The following is a 19629-nucleotide window of genomic DNA, read 5'->3' on the forward strand; positions in this document are numbered from 1 at the left end:
GGGACTCCCACACAATAGGATTGTTTAGCTGGAAGCTTTGCACGTACTGGAAATCAATCACAAGGTTTTCTTCCTTTGTAAACGTTGATGTTCTCTCTCCTCATGGAGGTCCTGCACTGAGGTAAGAGCCTAAATAAGGGTGCAGCAGGGAAGGTCTGGTATTGTTCCTGTCTGAGCAGGAACAAATATGCAAACAGGGTGTGGCTGGCATTTTACAGTGTTGGTGTGAGTCTGTTTCGGCAGCAAATGGTGCTGTGCGCACACGCTAAAGAAACGCAAACAAAATGTCATTTCATTTCCAAATGTTTCTCTTTATTAGATGTTAAATATGCAGATGACACCTCTGCAAAAAGAATCAAACAAAGTGTCTTCTACTGCACACGCAGAAACACAAGGTTACCATTTATGCCACTGAGCAGCAACTGCTGCAGTTCAGGGATTTAATTTTTATACAATAGACTTTGCAAAATAGATTTACTGCACAATGGATCCAGGTTTGAAAGACGTTTACATCTACAATTTGCCACAGCTAATAGCTAAAATGACAAATACTTGGTTTCATCTGTCCTGCAACAAGTAATCAAGCCACCCCAGCATTAAGCACACACCATTAATTACAACAGAAAAACAGTGATTACAATAACAACATTGCATAAGAATAGAAATATGTATAAACAAAATTCCACATTGAATGACACCCCCCCCCTTAAGCTAATTTATTTACATCCAAATTTCTATAAATCTATGGTTTACATTCAAATATAACAGACATCATCTATCTGAAAACTACGAGTACAAAGGACTGCTGTCTATAAAACACACACATGTCATTTCGATGCAAAAGAAAAAGCAATATTTACAAAAACAAGGCTATCTTGCATCTGAACCGTAAACGAGAGAGACAAAACAGGGAGTTTTGTTAAAACCTAAGGCACAAGTGTCCATCAGATTGTCCATCAACTGCTTTAAAACCTCTGTGACAGAAAATAAATCCCTGATTATACATAAAACGCATACAGTGATCTAACAAAGAGAGTAAATGCTTAAGGTGCAAATATGTGTATTAGAATCCATAAATTCTTGCACTGCATTGATGCCACTGACATTTCCTTTGGATGGATCCTCTGTTACTTGTGTATTGATATCCATAACATAAATGATTGCAGGTGAAGACAGAACAGATGTTACTGTGGTATAGATTTCTGCCACTGAGTGCTGGTAGACTTCAGGATTGTTCGCTGTTGTAGAATTGAATTTGTCCCAAGTTACCTCAGCTTTAGATCAATAGCGTTGATTGATACTGTTTTGTGAATCCTTTCTGTAGCACAAAAGGTACAAACAAGATGTTATGATATTAAATATACTTCAAAACACAGAAAAACAACCTGCCGTGATCTTAAGATCATGTTTAATCTGTGCTCTTGTACTTACAGTATTATGCAAAATGTAAAGTAACGCAATGGAGTGCGTATCTGATTAATAAAATGAAAACTCTAATCAAAGCCAACATTAAATCATGTTTCCTGTTGTGTGAACAAGTTCATGAAGAAACAAGCTGTACGCCACACCTTTGGGTGGGACAAGCTGCGATCTGCAGAAGGCAGTAAAATTACCTTATCCTTCTCAAGCCCTGAACCTGCCTGACTGGATATGTTCGCGTGTGTGTGTGTGTGTGTGTGTGTGTGTGTGTGTTTAAAGAGTAGCAGTGTGAGGTGTTAAACGTGTCATCTAACTGAGAGAGTTTTGCAGAGAATGAACAGAGTTCGTCATAGAATTCCCGTCACTCTCACTCTTTCACACTCAGACATAATGTGCATGTACACACAAATGCACACAAGCTGATAAGAATGAGGGTGGGGCGGCGAGAAAAGAAACTGTTTTCAATGAATATTCACTTTTGTGTGGACAGGTCAGGAAACTCTTTAAAAGGATTTTTTTTTAAGTGTCAAAAGCTTGGAAAAAAATAGTAAACTGAAAATGGAAAGATTGGTGTTTGTCTAAATATATGAGGAATAGAAGGAAATTAGATGCTCTATCTTTGATATATTATTGATTTTTTATTGCATGTCATGATTAGAAGTGCAGAGCTCAAAGCCATCTCTTACCGATTGGTACTGTCTGTGCAGCTTCTTGTAATGATACATGTTGGACAGAACTGTGGCTGCTGCTGTGGATGCCTTATTTTTTTCAAGGCTAGAAAAATATTTCATCCAAGGTTATTAAATGATACAAATGACTTCACACACAAAATTTTGGATAGCAACATTAAAATTGAACATCAGGAGTCTGGAAAAATGTTCCAACCTGCTGGTTCGTGTGTCGTGGATGCTTATCAGTTTTAGCAGGCCATCAAATTGGGCGATGTCTCTGGCTGCACTCATGCTGCCAGTCACCAGGTTATTGAAAACACCGCAGATGTTGACCACCGATTCGCTGGAGGGAAACTTCTGATTTCCATCCATAGGCAGTTTATCCACCAGTGTGTTCACAGTCTTTTTGGCTAAATAAACCGATACAAATTACACATCTTATAAAAAGAAATGTGAAAATCAATTTTGACAATCCACTAATTCTTAAAATTTTGCAAAGACAACAGTTTAGGGTTTTATATTCTGTGTCTTAGAGACATCAACATTTCTACAGAAGGGGAAGAGAAAAAAAAAAAAAAAGAAGACTGACCCATGTCGTCTTTATCGTCGGTATGGCGGGAAAGGTTTCGTAGGAAACCTGTGAGCGAACGCAGCTCTGCATCTTTGGCAGAACGAGGTACCATGTCTATGATGGTTGGCAGCATGCGTTCTTTGTCCAAAGCCATATCGCTCAGCACCGCAGGCCACTACAAGTTAAAGAGACAGAGCAATTAATGTATGAGATGGACTAATTATAGCCAATTATCAAACAACCTTTGTAAACTTTGCATTGTTAGAGATCTTTTATACCGAGTCCTTCATCTCTGTGTTGCTTGTGCTTTGATTTGTGATGATGTTATCACTGTGTTACTCAGCACTTCCTTGTAATATGTGTAATGTCCGTAACTGTGATGTCTTTTTTTCCAGTTGTAGTTGTATTTCCCCGAGAGCGGGCACAAGACAAAAAATGTAACTACGGCTGACATTAGTCCCTTATCCGGACAGTTTGGCCTTGTATGTACCAGCGACTCCTTTGGAAACATTTTTAATGGAATTAGCGGAAAAAGCAGTTTTGGCTTTCTCTGTGTTACAGTGCATCCAAGAAAACTTTATTTCATTTTGGTGAGTGAAATTCGACTGTTTTACTTTTCTTTTAGGTAATTGGACCTTATTAAGATAAGATGTACTCCATTTGTCTTTGATCTCTGAACGTCTTTATTACATTAAACACAACAAACTCTTTATTAATGCAACTTGTATTCCCACCACTCTGGGATGCTGGGTGATGCCACTGTAGCTGTTTACATCTTTTATATACAGTGTATGGTTACTACATTTGAATCCCTGATGAATTTGCTGCTCACCCTTTTGTCTCCAGCTGTGATGTTCTGCAGTGCTCCAGCAGCTGCTTCGCGGGTGTTACTGTTGATTTCGCATTTTTTCAGCAATTCATGGTACACCTTCAAAATATCAGGATGCCAGAGCCACTCCATACCATTTGGCATTTTGGCAACTTGACCTAAAATTTGAAACTGCTTCTTTTTCTGTCAGTCAAAGAAATACAGGAGAAGGCAGAATTAAGATGTGCAGGATGGTCTATGTGCACTTGCTAATGGAGCGATTCTCACACGTGCTTACAGTTTTGGTTTTTCGGCTCTGAGGTGTAAAGCAGCCGATGGATTCGCCCAGCCCATTGTCCTGATCTCTGTTTGGTTCAATGCGGGCTAAAACAGAAGATGGAAGTTCGCTGTAGAGCTGGTAGGAGAGGTTCCTCAAGATACACACTGAATTCTCCACCCCCTAGAACAGACATACACACATCCAGACAAATAAGTACACAAAGGAAATTAGGCCTGTGTATCATTTTGGACAAAAAAACAAAACAAAAAAAACAACATATATAATATACTGCAACTCAAGTTGTCTTAGGGGAAACTAGACTGTAGGCGTTAAAAACAACAACAACAAAAACAAGCCTGTAAGAGGTCACTTATCAAACCAACTTGAGCACTATATATATAGTTTAAAAAAGAGATAAAAAGAAGGGTTTCACCTGGAGGACCAGGGTTTGAATCCCACATGAACGCCAACGTCAACACTGACTTACTTTTAGTGCTATTGAAGCATGTGGCAGTGCCTCGCCTCCTCTGGTAGGAGGGGCTTATTAAAAAAAATGTGTATTTTATTTTTTGCCTTCTCTGGATTTCTCCTTATTTTTTAGCTATTCTCCCACCTTTTCATCGGCTCTGTTTGTTTTGAGGCAGGCCTTGATGTAGTTCACCAAAGACTCCACAATTCCAGTTGTTTCTCTCATCGACCGGCGGGTCTTTTCGTTCACGGAGCTCAAATTCCTAAGAACACAGAAAATAAGCAAGTGATTTCAGAGAACTTCTTCAGGTCAGATTGAGTGTTGTGCACATATAGATTACAGGACTCCTGGCACCAATGCATTAGAGTCAAAGGTAACTGGAGGCTGGAGTAATCAGCAAAAAAAGCGCTGGGTGTGAAAAAACAAGCTTGCCAAATGCAAATGCAGTCATGGGAAAGGAAAAGCATACGCATACATTTTAATCAATCATGTAGCAGCTGCAGACGCAAGACACATAAATGAGGTGCACCTGAGGCATCCTGTGGCGTTGCAGAAGATTTCTGTCTCGGAAGGGGACTCAGGAGGGATTTCTGTGTCTGAATCGGTATGCGCAGTCCGACCCATCTCGTTTTTCGAGAGGGGGACGAGGATCTTTTGAGCAAGTGTAGGAAGTGTCGCTTTGGCTAGTTTCTCCTTAAGGTTTTCTTTGGATGAAAGGTTCCAAAAGATACCTGCACGAATACGGACAAATAAAAACTGGCATTTAGGCATACTATTGCTTCTTTTTTTTGTCATCAGCTTTTCTCAAATATGATTTCAGGATGTTTTTATTGATTGAGTTCAAGAAGTATGGCAACAGTTAACCAAAAAATTGGGGGAAACTATGTTTTTTCAGGCCAGCAGTGAGTTAAATGAACATTAACCAATTTAAAATGATTTCACAGTAATTATTTAACCTACCATAGCTTAGCAGAAATATCCCCCCCCAAAAAACACATGCCATTAAAATAAAATATCCATTTGAGGATTACATTGTGCTCCATGAATCAAAAACCTGTCATCTGCTGTCACATTTTGGAAGCCCACTGATGTTAATAAGTACAGGTAAAAGTTATTCCCTATGCCAAGGCGTTTTACTTAGCACTCTGTGTTGTGGCTTAAAGGACAAAAGTGACAAGGTCTTGTCTCATCAAAGGGGGCGGCTGACATACTGCTGCTTCACGGCCCCACACAGCTCCCATCCTCACCTACACAGTCTATAGACATGACAGCAGTTCCCCATCCAACTCTCTGTGTATTCAGACACGCCCCATGCCTTGCAAATCTCCACGGTGTGCTCTCGTTTGTTTGAACAATATCAATTTCAAAGACTGCTCTTTTTGACAATCTGATCACTTTAAATCCACAGACTGACTTGAACCAATCTGTAGCCACTTCCTCTTGTGGGAAAGCTCCAAAACAATATTCTAGGTGCTTCTCTTGTGCATGCGTTGCAATACCTGTGATGTTTTTGCGGAGCTCGTCATCGTTCTCCTCAAGCGCCTTGACGAGCTCTTGGATGCCATCCTTATCGATCAGGGCCGACTTGTTTTCCTGGTTCTCGTAGATGATGTTGCGTGTGGCACCAGTGGCGTAGCGCCGTACTTCTGGGTCTTGGCTGTTGAACAGCTGCACCAAATCACCAATGCCACCCAGTTGACGCACCTAAAGAGGGAAGGAAAAAACAGTTGGGCATTTGGGTATTTATACAATCTCTAGGACTGTAGGACTGGGACAGGGACCTAAATGAAATTATAAAAACTGAGAGTTGCTTCAATGTGAAACAATGTGAAAGGGTCATTTAATTCTTGAAAAAGTCAGAAAATTCCCTTTAAAAATTATTTTTGGAGAAGTTAAATCTGCCGACAAGAGATTGCCGCACTATCTCAAGTTAAGAAATGGAGAAGAAGAAGAAAAAGTAGAAGAAGAACTAGGACACACCAGAACCGAAGCCCCAGCTTATATAAAGTCACCAGAAGAGGAGAAACATCTATCAGTGGATGCTGGCACTTGAAGGAAAACAACTTTCATGAATGAGTTTCTTAATAGCACAGAGGAAAGAACTGAAGGAATTGTAACCATGAGTTTAATCAGTGCAAAGTACCAGGTTTTTAGAGTCTTTGTCATTGTAACACTGATGCTGGATGTATGCGGCACCCAGGGCCTGCAGGCTGGGATCTTCCTCTGTCAGGTACTGCACTGCTGTTTGCATGTCCAACCTGACAAAGAAGCAAATAAACAAATTCAACACAGGAACTTAAAAAAACACTTTATTACATAACTTCCCTGCTGTTATGTTTGGTAGCACACAAAGAGACAGCTATTCGCAGGCGGTTTGTTACTTGTGTGCAAAATTGTGTTGTTGAACTTCTTCCAAATCGCACAGTGTGCTGCAAATCAGCTCGCCCTAACCACACGCTGTGGGATGTGTGAAATGTGAAGCTTGACACTGAGCTGCCACACCCGAAACCAGTCCTGCCACTATGGAGCCACCTCCCAATCCACAGCTCTTAGGAAACTCACTTTTCACATTGCACACTCCCCTTGTGAACTTAGTGACACATGAAATTTACGGCACATTGGTTCATCACCTTCACTAAGAACGTCAGTGACAAATACAACAAACTGAGTCATGAGGATGACTAGAGAGAGGAGTGGAGAACCACCTCTGTTAAAGGACTGCTTCCAAATTGATCAATACGCCTCTGAGCTCATCAATTCCTTTCATCAGCACTTAAATGTTTTTTTTTCTAAAGGTTGTGTGACATCACACTCATGCCAGTTTTCTTCATGCTAGCGTTGCTTTCTTTGCTTTCCGTTTTCTCTTTGACAGAAAAAAATGATGGGCTGAAGCTAAAGACCTGTATACAGTACACACACTAAACTATACTGAATTCTTAGAAAGACCAATCACTGTTCTGTTTTTCTAGGATTCTAGAATTCCTCTTACCCAACATCATTGGTTGTTGAGGTTGATGATGTTGATGACTGATAAAACCTGACCTATCAAATGTAAATATGGGCATTTTTCCAGACACTGACCTGCACCACATCATACAGTTATCACAAACTTCAGTACAGTACAGGAAAATCAGTGCTACCAATGAAAACATTGATCCTATGAATGTGAAAAGCTTCTCACCCGCTCAGGTTGCCCATGCTGGCTCCCAACTCCATCTGCCCGTCGTAGATGTCCATGCCCCTGCCCACACTCTGCATGCTCTTCACCGACATGGCACGGGACATGGTGCCTTGACGCTGCATCCTTAGGTTCCCCTGGGAGCCAGACATCGTGGACATCATGAACCCTCCGTCCACAGTGTCTCCACCTCCCCCGTAGACGCTCCCACCTGACGTCTGCTGCATGGTTCCAGACATGGAGCCCACGCTCATCCGGTTACGGTTTGTAATCCTGCTGATGGTGCGGTGGGCCGGGCCTTTGAAGGACTGCTGTTGGACAATCTCTGTCCCACCTGCTGGCACCCCTCCGCCACGGGAAAGAGTGCCGCTTAGAGATCGGCGCATGGTTGACTGAAAGCCCAAGCTGCCTCCTCCTTGCATCATCTGGCTGGTGTAGCCATTGACCGCGCTCTGAGCATACGAGCGACCATAGGTGGCGTCACGTTCGGAGACTAAACTGCCAGCATCGCTGTTGTCGACACCCCAGCCCCTCATTTGCATTGGCATTGGCTGCATTGAATGCGTAGAGATTTCTGGGTCCATTCGTTTCATGGTCCCCATGCGCATTTCTTCTTGATAAAAACCCCCACCACCCCCACCAACAGCATAACCTGGACCTCCACTCCTCATACTCATCCTCTGAAGGCCAGCCATGTCTGGGGCAGCAGAACGGCTGCTGAAGCCTGACCTTTGAGACAGTTGCGGACCCTGAGGGTGGAGAGAGGAGTTACTGTTACAAACAGATGTGTAAAGAGAGTTACTCAATATATTTCACTGAACTGTAAGTTTGGATGAATCAAAAATATTTCTAAATCTATTCAGGGGACTGTTACGGAAACAAAGGCGAGGACACTGACGTGCATTAATCAGCCAGCGTCTTTCGAATTTAATCACTAAGATTGAGGAATCTAGTGAGTGGACAAGAAAACTCAGAGCTGATCTAATCACAGCCTACTGTGAAATACCACACACGCTGTGTCCTACGTGACATGTCAGCAAAGCCATCAGCTTTTTTAAGATGGGAGCTTCCAGCTAATATAACGTCTGGTGTTAGATTAAAGACTCAGTTTAATCATTTGTGTGTGTGAATATTGGGCTGAAAAAGTGAGAAACACTCCACTCACGATTGTTCTGGAACCAGAGTACATGAAGGATGATTTAGAGCTGAAACTTGGGTTATGGGTGTTATATTTCATTGACGATGAACCACCGTAATCTGAAAAGAAGCAAAAAAAAATTAAAAAAAAAATGTAATCCACCATTTGTCAGTGAATAACACATAATTACAACACATTAAAATATATTTATACACATTACAACTGCTGTATATAATTATGGTGTTTTGGAGCAGTCTTTATACAACACGTCTCATTCACACAACCACTTGTTTCTAAAAGCTTTTTCTATCCTCTACCTCCTGAGCTACAGTCACAAAAATGTTTTATAGAACCTTTATAATAATAAATAATAATCATTCTGTTTTATACAGAAACGTAAGCGATTTCTTGGTGACTAACGTCTCTGTTAAACCGCTGTTCCACCAAGTCAGGTAAGGAATCAGTAATTTGAGAGATTTATGACTTAACAGCTCGTCTTTAGCCTAACCCTACTGCTACTAGTGTCAAAGAAAATCCCTTCTAAACAGGTCTGGACAAAAATGGAACAATGACAGCAGGAAGTGATTGGACTACAAAAATAGTTGAAAAAGTTCCCTTTTTTTCTTAAGAAACACTCTCCCATTTTTCAAAAAGGGAAGTTCATTTATACAGTACTTTCATTCTGAAAGTTGAATCAACTGCTGACTGTATTCTTGCAACTTCTAAGAGGCCAAGTGTGATTAAAAAAGAAGTTCAAAGAAGATATTGCATGTCATAAAAAAGGCACTTTTAGGGTGGGATCAATCGCAGACGAAAATCCCACAATAAGGTGTGCCTCTTTAATTTACAACAATGTTTTACATGAAAGACATTTCTGTCTAAATAGCCGGTGTCGTGTTGCGCCGAAGCCCAAAGGTTTGATTTCACACAGTGTGTTGCAGCAGGACCTGACCAGTCAGCAGGGCCGATGTCTCCGGTTACCTGTCCTACATACAAAGACATTTGCAGGTTTCTGTCAGCAAACACAGAGTATGCGAATGTTTTTTTGCTCTCCGTCCAGACTCAAATGGCAAGTGGTGACTCCACTAGCAGCCATGGAGCAAGCTATTTACAGTGTAAGCAGGCTTACAGTTTGTCGACCCACATATCTAAGCTGAGAGGGGAATATGTCAGTGACAAAACTATGTTAATTATAAAGTAGCATCTATGGGTGTAATTATGTTTATGTGATTTAGAATCCCTTCCCAAGAAATTAATTCTGCAGCCTGTAATTTACTGAAACACAAAATAGAGCCATGACTTATTGGAGAATCATTAGTTTTGCAAGGATTTGGTCATAAATGTTGACCTTCTGGTGGCTGTAGGGAAAATGTAATTTAAGGGATATTTATGTGTTTATTACACTTGATTGGGATCAAAATGGTGACCAGAATGTGTCATTTATAAAATAAAATTTCAAAACTGAGGTAGTGGCAGAGGGACATTTATTAATATTATGTAACAGTCTATGGACTTGTTTACAGGCTGGACTACTAACATGTCATAAAACAGTAACTAGCTGCCAGTTTTCAAACTGTGATGTCTTCAACTCACCTTTTGAATGATCTAAAATGAGGTTCAAGCTAATGATTTGTATTAAACCCGCTCATTCTGATTCAGAGTAGTTTTAACGCCTCTCCCATAACACTATTTATTTCCGCCTGGCTGCACTTCATACAATGAGGTGGTAAACTTGCAGAGATCGTTCATGTAAGCAGATGTACATATACAAATAAAAGTACAGACAGAAATGTTGTGCTATAAAGGCAAAGGAGAGCTCTTTAGAAGGCATTTCTACCAACTCTTTTTGCCTGCTAAATGAATCTCATTTTAATGTTAATATCATAAGAAAATAATATTAACACACGGTACTACAAATTTTATTACAACTTAAATTCTAATGAAAGGACTCAGCTTGAACATCTGTTATGCAGAGAAAAAGAGAATTAAAAGAAAATTATCACAATACATAAGATATAAATTATAAGTTTGTTTTTTGCCTCTTTGATCTCTTTGAGTGTCAGAAGCACAGGTGATGGACACACCAATAGGACTGCCTTTTATGTGCTATTGTTAAGCTCCATTTAGGTTCATTTTGGTTTGGTTTGATGTTTGAAGGCGTGTGGTGACATGAAACTATAACTCCCCTAAAACGTCTTAAACTGGGGGAAAAAAACCAATCTCATTTAGCAAAATGTTAGGAGTATAAGGTAGAGATGTTTGTGTTTAAATTAAGGCAGTAAAAGAAAAATGCTGTCAGAGAAACACAGACTCAAGTCATGTACCTGAAAAGTCTACTTAAGTACAGTAAAGATGTATTTTCATTACTTCCCACATCAAAGACAAATGATGTGAAATGCAGGTGGGTGCGGCTGCACTGCTCACAGTCAGAGATGTCTCATCAGAGATGTTTCAGTGTATCTGAAACATGTCTATATAAGGTATATCCGTTCTTTATGACATCATACTGATCCAAGAGCAAAAAAACTGTACAAAACCTGAGGTTCTGGCTTGTAGACATTATTTTTTCAAAAAAAAATCAGGTTTGTGTGTTTTTGTTGCCATGCATTGTATCTTAGTGTACTTAACATGCATGTTTCTGCTGAACCTGAGCGGTTTTACACCTACCATATATGTAAAGAAAGGTGGGCTGGACCGCCCTTTATGCTACTTTATTGCATACCACAGGTATAAAAACCAGACTGACACATTCTCGGGCCTGACCCCTGTTCTACCTTGACTACGCCCAACACACCTGAGAGCAACAGCCGTTACAACACACCCCCTGAAAAGTCCTTCAGCGAGGAAACTTTTTTTCCCTTCCTCTGCTGCCACTCAAAAAAAAATGTACTTTGATCACCAAGCCAGGACTCCTTGTAAATATTTCCTTTTTCACCCTCGCTTTCTGCTGAGACTTGTCCACATACAGCTTGAACACTGTTCACTCACTGTCATAAATGCATAGCTGCAGCAGTTTTTAGAATTGGGACGAAGTAGAAAAAACATTCCTTGCAGAATCCATGAACCAGAAACCATGTGCAAACACTTACGCATTCATAATGAACTTTTCTAAAACCGCAAACCACTGAAACAGCAGCATTCCCTGTTGTGTGGTAAGGAATGTGCCTCTTGTAGATGCTTTCAGAAGATGATTAATATGAAGTCACAGTTAATGACAATAAGTTTTCTTCCAAGCTAAACCCAGGGCAAAGAATGGCACACAGAAACGCAGGCAATGACATATTTATCCGACACGTATGTTTCTGCAGCTGAACACAGCATGAACGTCATGTTCTCTCCGCTGAAGCAGGCGAGTAAAGGCTCAGGTAAACAAAGACCCAAGCCGTCAAGCTCCTCTGCCGTCTCCTCGCAGTTTGGTCGCACACAGAAAATTATGGAGTGCAAAGGTATGCACGGGATGATATACTTTATGGTCACTTTGGGCGAGATATGCTTTGGCCTCAAATGCCACTGGCATGTAGCTTCATGCATCAGTCACGTGTGCGGTCATGAGGTTTAAGAGCAGACACAGGCCATGACAAGACTGTGAGCATGAGTAGCTCAGCTCTTTCACTGAAGTCTTATCATAAACTTTGATGTAACTACTGATCATACTAATTCCCAGCGCTTCAGTATTGCCTTTCATTCCCCTTGTGGGAGTGTTGTCACTGCTTACATAACAGTCCCACCTTGACTTTGACTGCGTGTCAACATGCCTCCGACGGACCAGTTATGATAATGTATCAACTGTGAACGAGCCCCTCTGGTATCTCTTGAACCCACCTACCTTTAAGCCAAGCACTACCTGAAACCTAATCCCACGGGTGGGGAGAGGGGGGAGAGGTTTTCACCATAGTCTGCTATCAGTGAAGTTCATGAAAGGAGCACTTGTTCGGGCTTGTTACACATTAACCGTTTCTCCTCTGCAGAGACATGACATTGAGTAAAATGGCTGCTGCTGGAGCTCATCTCAGAACAAAACGCAAATTCCTCGAAGAGCTGACGAGAAAAATGAGTCCACAGGAATTCAGACAAGCATGCAGAACACCCCCCACCCCCCAGGCCATATCAGTTGAGTGTCACTCTTGCATTTGAAACTATTGGCTCGGAGTCAGACTTGGAGGTCTGAAAAGAGTTTAGGGAAAAAACGAATCGAAAGAAAAACAAATTAATTTTATCATTAGGTTTCTATTTATTAGACAAATAAACAAGTGGTGAAGCAACAGGGAAGTAGTTTCTCTTTCAAGCTGTATTGATGGGATTAATCATCTGGGTAATTTTCACAGTAAAAAGTGTAAAAGAAAATGAATGCAGCCTCTTAAATGTCAGCATTTTAAATTTCCTATGGGTGTTGGAGTCTGTAGATGAATCCTTTTATAGCTCAGCGTGAGCTCTATGAATATGTCTTGTTTCAAAACTCAAACCAAGCCTTTCTTGGCTGGAGTTTGATATGTCTGGACATATAAAGATCATGCTTTTATTACCTGGCATGTTTACTACCTGAGTCAGTGTGACAGATCATAATGTCGTCAAATAAGACCAAAGGAAACATGGTCACAGGACTGAGTGGTCTGATTAACAACTCATCTGTATCACTCAGCACTGCTGAGCACCTGTGCCCGCAGCGCCAGGCTGGAAACTTGGATTGTCACACTTAATTCCGCCACTTGTCCGCACTGAACACAGACCACCTCACACAGCAGCTCTCAATTGGAAATGCAGAGCAGTGAGAGAGTGTAGGTGTAACTCCATGTGAAAGCGACTTAAAAACTCGTTGATGTTTACCTGACATGGCGTAGTGTGAGGTGGATCCATTCTGACGCGGAAGTGTGGACTTTTCCGCCAGTCTCATCTGGATCTGCTGCTGGACGCGTCGCGCTTTCGCAGAGTCGTCAGACACAGAGCCCCCATTCCCGACTTTGATCTCGGACGGGAGGGCGTAAGTTGAGACTGAAGTGTTGGGCTGTAAAGCAGTCAAAAACACGTGCTCTGAGCCGACTGTACTCATGGTGAAAAGTTAAAAGAGAGCAAAAATAGGTCACACACTGCCGCGGACAGGGTGCCTGCGCTCTGCGTCGTGGCAGCTCAAACTGTCTGTGGTCAGACGCACCGAAAGAGCCGAGCTCTGCAGCCGGAGGTGGAGCCTCAGAGACGAGTCACACTTACTACCAGATTCACAGGTGAGCTGCTCCCCCTTTAGACAAGAGTCCGATAAGATGGAGAAGAATCCAAATTCTCGCTGACTCAGTCAGTCATTTGAAGGTTTTTCAAAACAGTCATGCGAAGTTGATTGCATTTTTTCCCTACTTCACTGGAAAATACCAGAAACCGGGACAAATATGGAAACAACTCTTTAAAACGGTTGTGGGAACGTCAGCTTCCGTTTTTGTTTCGTTAAGTTGTTGATTTTCTTCTTGGTTTTGTTTTTAAATTGACTCATTTTTTTTGTAGTAACGATTTTTTAAATAGAATAAATAAATTAAGAAGATTTATTCAAATACTATAAAGCTGAATATTGTATTCGAGTATTTCTATTTTAAGTGGTGAGATGACTTTCAAATTGACACTTTTTAGCGTCAAGAGTTCACACACAAAATATAGCGAGCGATGCATGTAACAGTAATCGAGCAGAATTATTAAGCCAACTTTCATTTTTCAAATTTTGGTAGAAAAATGTGAAATAGCTGCAGTGATGTATTGAAATATGCAAATACAGTATATAAAGGCAAAAACAGTCTGTGGAGTTCTGGCGAGCTTGAAAGTCCAGATTTGGTGTGACCACCTTTATTCTTTTTAACACAGTCTGAACTCTTAGGCAAGCTTTCTTATAATTTCTAAAGTAGTCTTTAGAAATAGTTCTCAAGGCTTCTTGAAGGACATTTAAAGCTCTTCTTTGGATGTTTGCTGTCTTTTCATCTGCTCTCTGTGAAAATGATGCCACACAGCTTCAGTAGTGTTGAGGTCCAGGCTCTGGACTCCATGACTGACAGTGTTCTACTGTGTGTTTTTCTATCCAGGTTTATTTTTACTGTACTGGCAGTATGTTTGCAAATAAGACACTCAGCAGATGGTAAAGCATGGTGGATCCAAGTCTATCTGTGTTCATAATTCTATCAATTTTGACAAGACCACCCAAGACCTTTGGCTAAATTACAGCCCCAAACCATAACAGAGCCTCCACTGTTTACAGATGACCGTAGACACTCACTGCTGTGCCTGTCTCCTGACTGGTTTCATACAAATAGGTGATTATTTGACCCCCCCCCCCCCCAAAAAAAGCTCCCGTTACCACTTGTTTTCTGTCCAGTTCTTTTATACAGTAATTTGACATACCTCTGACTTTTGTCCTCGTTTCCCTTCCTTTAAAATGACTTCTTTACAGCCATCCTTCCACTGACACCATTTTTGATGAGACTGGTGAACAGTAGATGGCTCAGCTGAGGGGTCAGTTCTCTTGCATCTCTACCTTTGTCAGATCTTTGCTGGATATTTTCCTGTTTCTTAAGAACATATTGTATCTGCATTATGTTTTAGGACTTCCATTTTTTCTTTTGTCCTCCACTGGTCAAGTTTCTTCCAAGCCATGAAGTTTTTGGCTAATGGGTCATCTTGCTAGTGTAAAAATAGAATTTTATGCCTGATAACTGTGTTATCTTTGGCATTTTCCTTCATCCAGCTAAAGAAACTGGGACAAATTAGGGGGTTTGTAAGGATGCTTGTAACAAAGTGTCTGACAATACAATTTAAATTAGGTTCTTTGCTAAGTTGTCTGTTATGTGCTCATCCCTTGAGTTAGGTGCATTTTTTTAAATGTTTCATAGGTCAGTGTTAAGCGGCTCAGCAAATTATAAATCATGGTCAGGTACTGGGACTGACTGAAAATTGTTGAAAATGTTAAAAAAAAAAAAGTAATCAAATCAAATTTAATCTAATAAAAAAATATTATGTGAAAGCTTTACATAGAGGGAGATGTGATATATTAAGAGCATTGTTTTATGTCAGTGAGGGCAAATAAATTGCAACAACCTAAATGTGGGACAAAAATTGTTTGTGTTGGAAATGTTACTAATAGCTTGAGGCATTTGGCATGTAGATCCACTGTTCTCAACACCTCACTAAATAAATACTGTGAGCATAAAAGTTCTTTTTTCCCCTGCCGTGATAGTCTCCTGTCATGTATTCTTTTTTTTATCCCAATAACTTTTAAAAAATTTGTTATTTCAACTACCTTATACCTATATTTTGTTTGGCTTTCAGTGTGAGGTATGCATCATTTTGCTACAGGTTTGTGAGGCTCACACTGTAGTTGTGATAACCATCCACAAAAACCCAATCTGTGACTTTGTGGTGACTCACAATGTTCCACCTTGAGCATATAGCAAAGGCAGAAAAACACGGTGATCTGTTAACGAGACTCGTGATGAGAGTCACTGGATTTTAGAAAAATATCTGCTGACTTTTGAAAACTAGTGCCAGTATAAATATAAGCCTCAGTGTAAGACTAGGTTTAGGTCAGGGGTACTTAACACACAATAAAATACATGGATCAGATAAATATGAATAAATAACAGTGACATTTTTCAACTTTTTTTTTTTAAACAAATTTTCCTTCAAAATGAATTATTTATAAATGAACTAACATGTTAGTTACATTAGCCGTATACAAGAACTGACACTCACTGATGTTCATTTGACAAACAAATAATTTATTATTTTGCATTTGAAAGCTGACACTTGTAATGACCCAGCTTTGTCCAGGCCTGTTGAGTGTGTGTGTGTGTTCCCTTTGTGTTCCTTTAGCTGCCTGGTAGGTGGAGCTAACCAGTGCAATCTGAATCCCGGCCAGCCCCTTCTGCCATATTTATGCACCAACTTTCTCAGTCTGTGCTCTCTCTACTGATTGGCTTGTAAGTTTAGATTTTTAAAACCATGCATCACTTTCCCGTCATCAGCTAAGCACACGAAACTGCAGACACGCTATAAACACCAACCGATTTTTTTGTTACATTTGAAAGCGTTCACACATTAAACCTCTTCAGTCAGTTCTATTTACTGAATTAGAAAATGATTGGTGGGTCAGCCAGCACCAGATGTCATGTGGGTTGTAAATTGAGTATTGCTGATCTGGAATGCTTCAGTATAATGACCCTTGAGGAATACTGCTATTTAACATTTAAACCATTAAAATAAAGTTATTCTTAAACATGATGTCAGAAAATAATGTGACAGTGTGTATGTCAGATGGTGGGACAGAAAAATGTCTGTGCAGCAAACACGTCTTTCACCTTTTTCTTTTTCTTGTGTTTTTGTCAATTATTATGCAGATTTGTCAACATATCCTTATATATTCTAAATAATCCTATTTGTATGCTTGTAATAATCATAGTATTACTTCGTTGTACTTTTTTAAATACACTGGGTAGATTTACGTAGAGCTTTGTTCTCTGTGATTTCACAAATTGGCACGATATTAAGCTGAGTCTCGCAAATGACGTCATGTATGAATGCAGGACTGTTACAAGGTGTGGCACAGTCACACTCTGTTATTAAGCTGAGCCACACCCCAGTTTTATCTAGTTTGCTTTATTCCAGCTCTTAGCAACTATGAGTCACTGTATCCAAAACAAAAGTGATATAGAGCGTGATAGTAAGACGCGTTATCTCCATGTCGGCACCATCTACCTACCTAAATGTGATAAGATTAGGGGAAAAGAAAAACACAGGATAAACACAGTAATGGTTTCTATCTGACTGTACAAAGACATTACAACTCTTATTGCTTTGTCTGCTTCCTCCTATTGTGTGAATGCATTTGGACATATAAGAAAAAGAGGAATATTACACTTCATCTATCTAAAGCTTATTTTTCACTGATTTTCCCGTGATTATGCAATTTCATCTTGCTAATAACGTTAAAGATTTCATTTATCCAAAAGCAAATCAATCTCAGTGCATTTACACTGAAACACATGCAGCAGGTGATCTATGGAAACATGACCTCCTTCCTCAGATTAGTAACTGAAAAATCACCTTTTACATATTTCCTCACACACTCTGCAAACCCGTTCTCTCTGACTTCCCCTCTATTGTCAAAGCACATTTATAAGCAGAAACGGTTGGCCGCTTCACATGTAGGAGATAAATGAAGCTCCGAGTGATGCTGCAAATCTTTCAGTTCCACAGCTAATGAAATTCAAAAGAATATTACTTCATGGTCCAAACAGCAGGAAACATAATGCACTGAGTATAAAAGTCTGTTCATAAGTTCTGACTTACCATTACCACTGAAGTGGAGTTGAGTGTGGAGGTTCTCTCTCTGCAAACGTTTACCTGTTCTGACCTGATCTGGGGGCAATTAGAAAGTATAAGTTATATCTACTGTCACCGCCCAGAAAATTCTAATTCCACCAAATGCAGAGGTACAGAAAACAAAGAGGTGAGTCAAATGGGAGTAAGACATTGTGGGGCGTGAAAAAAATCGACAGTTGTCAGTGATTCCGAGGAAGAGCGGCAAATGAAAACGAAAGACTTTTTTTAAAAACTGAACTTTTGCCTCTGCTTCCGAGGCTCCCTGAGAACACAGAGCAGGTTTTGCAATGTGAATTGCTTTTAAATATCTCTGTTTATGTTGCTTTACGGCTCGATGTTAGTGGAATTTTTTTAGAATTTATTTTAGGATGTCGCAACAATTCATTGATGAGTCAGTCAGTAATTAAAGCATTGGAGCAACTGTTACACTGAATTCTCAGCACAAACCAGAGGTGCTGAGTGACAGAAGTCTACATAGAGGGTACTGACTCAGGGCAGTGCATGTCTGCGTGTGTGCATGTGTGCGTCAGAGAAGCTGATGGTAAGAGCAAGACACCCTTGCTCTGCGTGCTGCCTCATGTATTAGAAACCATCTGTTTGTTTGTGGTAATCTCTGAAACCTATGACTAGAAGAATGAAGACACCCAGACATTAGGAAAGCATAGAAAAAAAAAATAGAAACCAGACATTCAGACATGAAGATGCACATATCGGTTGTCATGGCTGCATCATTTCTGCTGTGGTCGTCTCTTTTGTTGGTATTTTTCAGGTCGGAGCAAACTACAGGTCAAATTTTATTTCATTTGTGAATTTTATTTGTAAAGATTGTAAACTCAAGAAAAGTCAGTTTATTGATTGACCATGAAAATAATCTATTATAATCTATTATTTCTTCATTATAAAGTTTTGACCTCAAGTGTTTGGACAGCTCTGCTACTGCAGTTCAATTCTGCCAGGGTCTGTGCATATTTAATGTGAAATGAATAAACTGACACTAGACTGATGTCTCAATTTTAATTTGAGTCGGTTTACATCACTATTCACAGGTGAGATAGGTGATACCTGTAGGTGAGACATAGTCTTTTAAACACCCAAAGCTTCAGTGGAAAAAATATCACAGCTGTCCCAGGGCACACACTGGACAGGTCACTTATCTATAGCACGACTAACATTGATAGACAGATAACCATTAACATCTTTGCTCAATTTAGAATCACGTGTTAACCCAACCCCAAGTCTTTGGACTGTGGGAGAAAACTGGAGGATGTAAATTTTAACCCAGAACCTTCTTGCTGTGAGTTGACAGTGCAACAATCACCCCACCATGCCACCTGAAAACTGACATGTACATATTAGATAAAGGAAAACTGACTGATGACACGATTGACTGTGATCGATAATTCTCTTTCGGATCCAGGATGTCCGCATGGGAAGACTTCAGGATCACAACCTGAGAGGATTTACCACACGAACCTAAAAAAACTAGTCCCTAAGGACCCCAAAGCGCTTTACACATCCAGTCATCCACACATTCACACACTGCTGATGGCAAGCTACATTATAGCCACAGCCAGCCTGGGGCGCACTGACAGAGGCGAGGCTGCCAAACACTGGTGCCACCGGGCCCTCTGACCACCACCAGTAGGCAACGGGTGAAGTGTCTTGCTCAAGGACATAACAAACGAGACTGGCTCAAACCGGCAACCTTCCGATTACAAGGCGAACTTCCAACTCTTGAGCCACGATC

General features: G+C 40.4%; 2 protein-coding genes across 4 annotated transcripts in view; one reads left to right on the plus strand and one right to left on the minus strand.

Moving 5' to 3' along the window:
- Positions 1–290: 290 nt before the first annotated feature.
- On the minus strand, positions 291–17973 carry pkp3a (plakophilin 3a). 3 transcript variants are annotated; one of them, XM_082539296.1, is made up of 14 exons: positions 17850–17973; positions 13359–13536; positions 8562–8653; positions 7400–8145; positions 6362–6476; positions 5718–5922; positions 4748–4949; positions 4363–4480; positions 3768–3929; positions 3494–3673; positions 2680–2836; positions 2305–2500; positions 2106–2193; positions 291–1318 (listed from the first exon to the last, which is right to left on the minus strand). In XM_082539296.1, exons 1-14 carry the CDS (start codon positions 17850–17852, stop codon positions 1277–1279), a joined length of 2484 nt encoding a protein of 827 aa, XP_082395422.1. In that variant the 5' UTR covers positions 17853–17973; the 3' UTR covers positions 291–1276. The 3 variants fall into 3 exon arrangements, with proteins under 3 accessions (XP_082395422.1, XP_082395423.1, XP_082395421.1); XM_082539297.1 differs by lacking the exon at positions 13359–13536 and having other exon boundaries at positions 17850–17951; XM_082539295.1 differs by lacking the exon at positions 17850–17973 and having other exon boundaries at positions 13359–13690.
- kcnc1b (potassium voltage-gated channel, Shaw-related subfamily, member 1b) overlaps positions 13666–19629 on the plus strand; it is a 41106-nt gene continuing 35142 nt past the window's right edge. The window contains exon 1 of the mRNA XM_082539300.1: positions 13666–13753. The gene's annotated coding sequence lies outside the window, so the exon portion shown is untranslated. The remainder of the gene's footprint in view (positions 13754–19629) is intronic.

The sequence above is a fragment of the Aulonocara stuartgranti genome, assembly GCF_965226115.1.
Source record: "Aulonocara stuartgranti genome assembly, chromosome: 7".
NCBI classification, from domain to species: Eukaryota; Metazoa; Chordata; class Actinopteri; order Cichliformes; family Cichlidae; genus Aulonocara; species Aulonocara stuartgranti.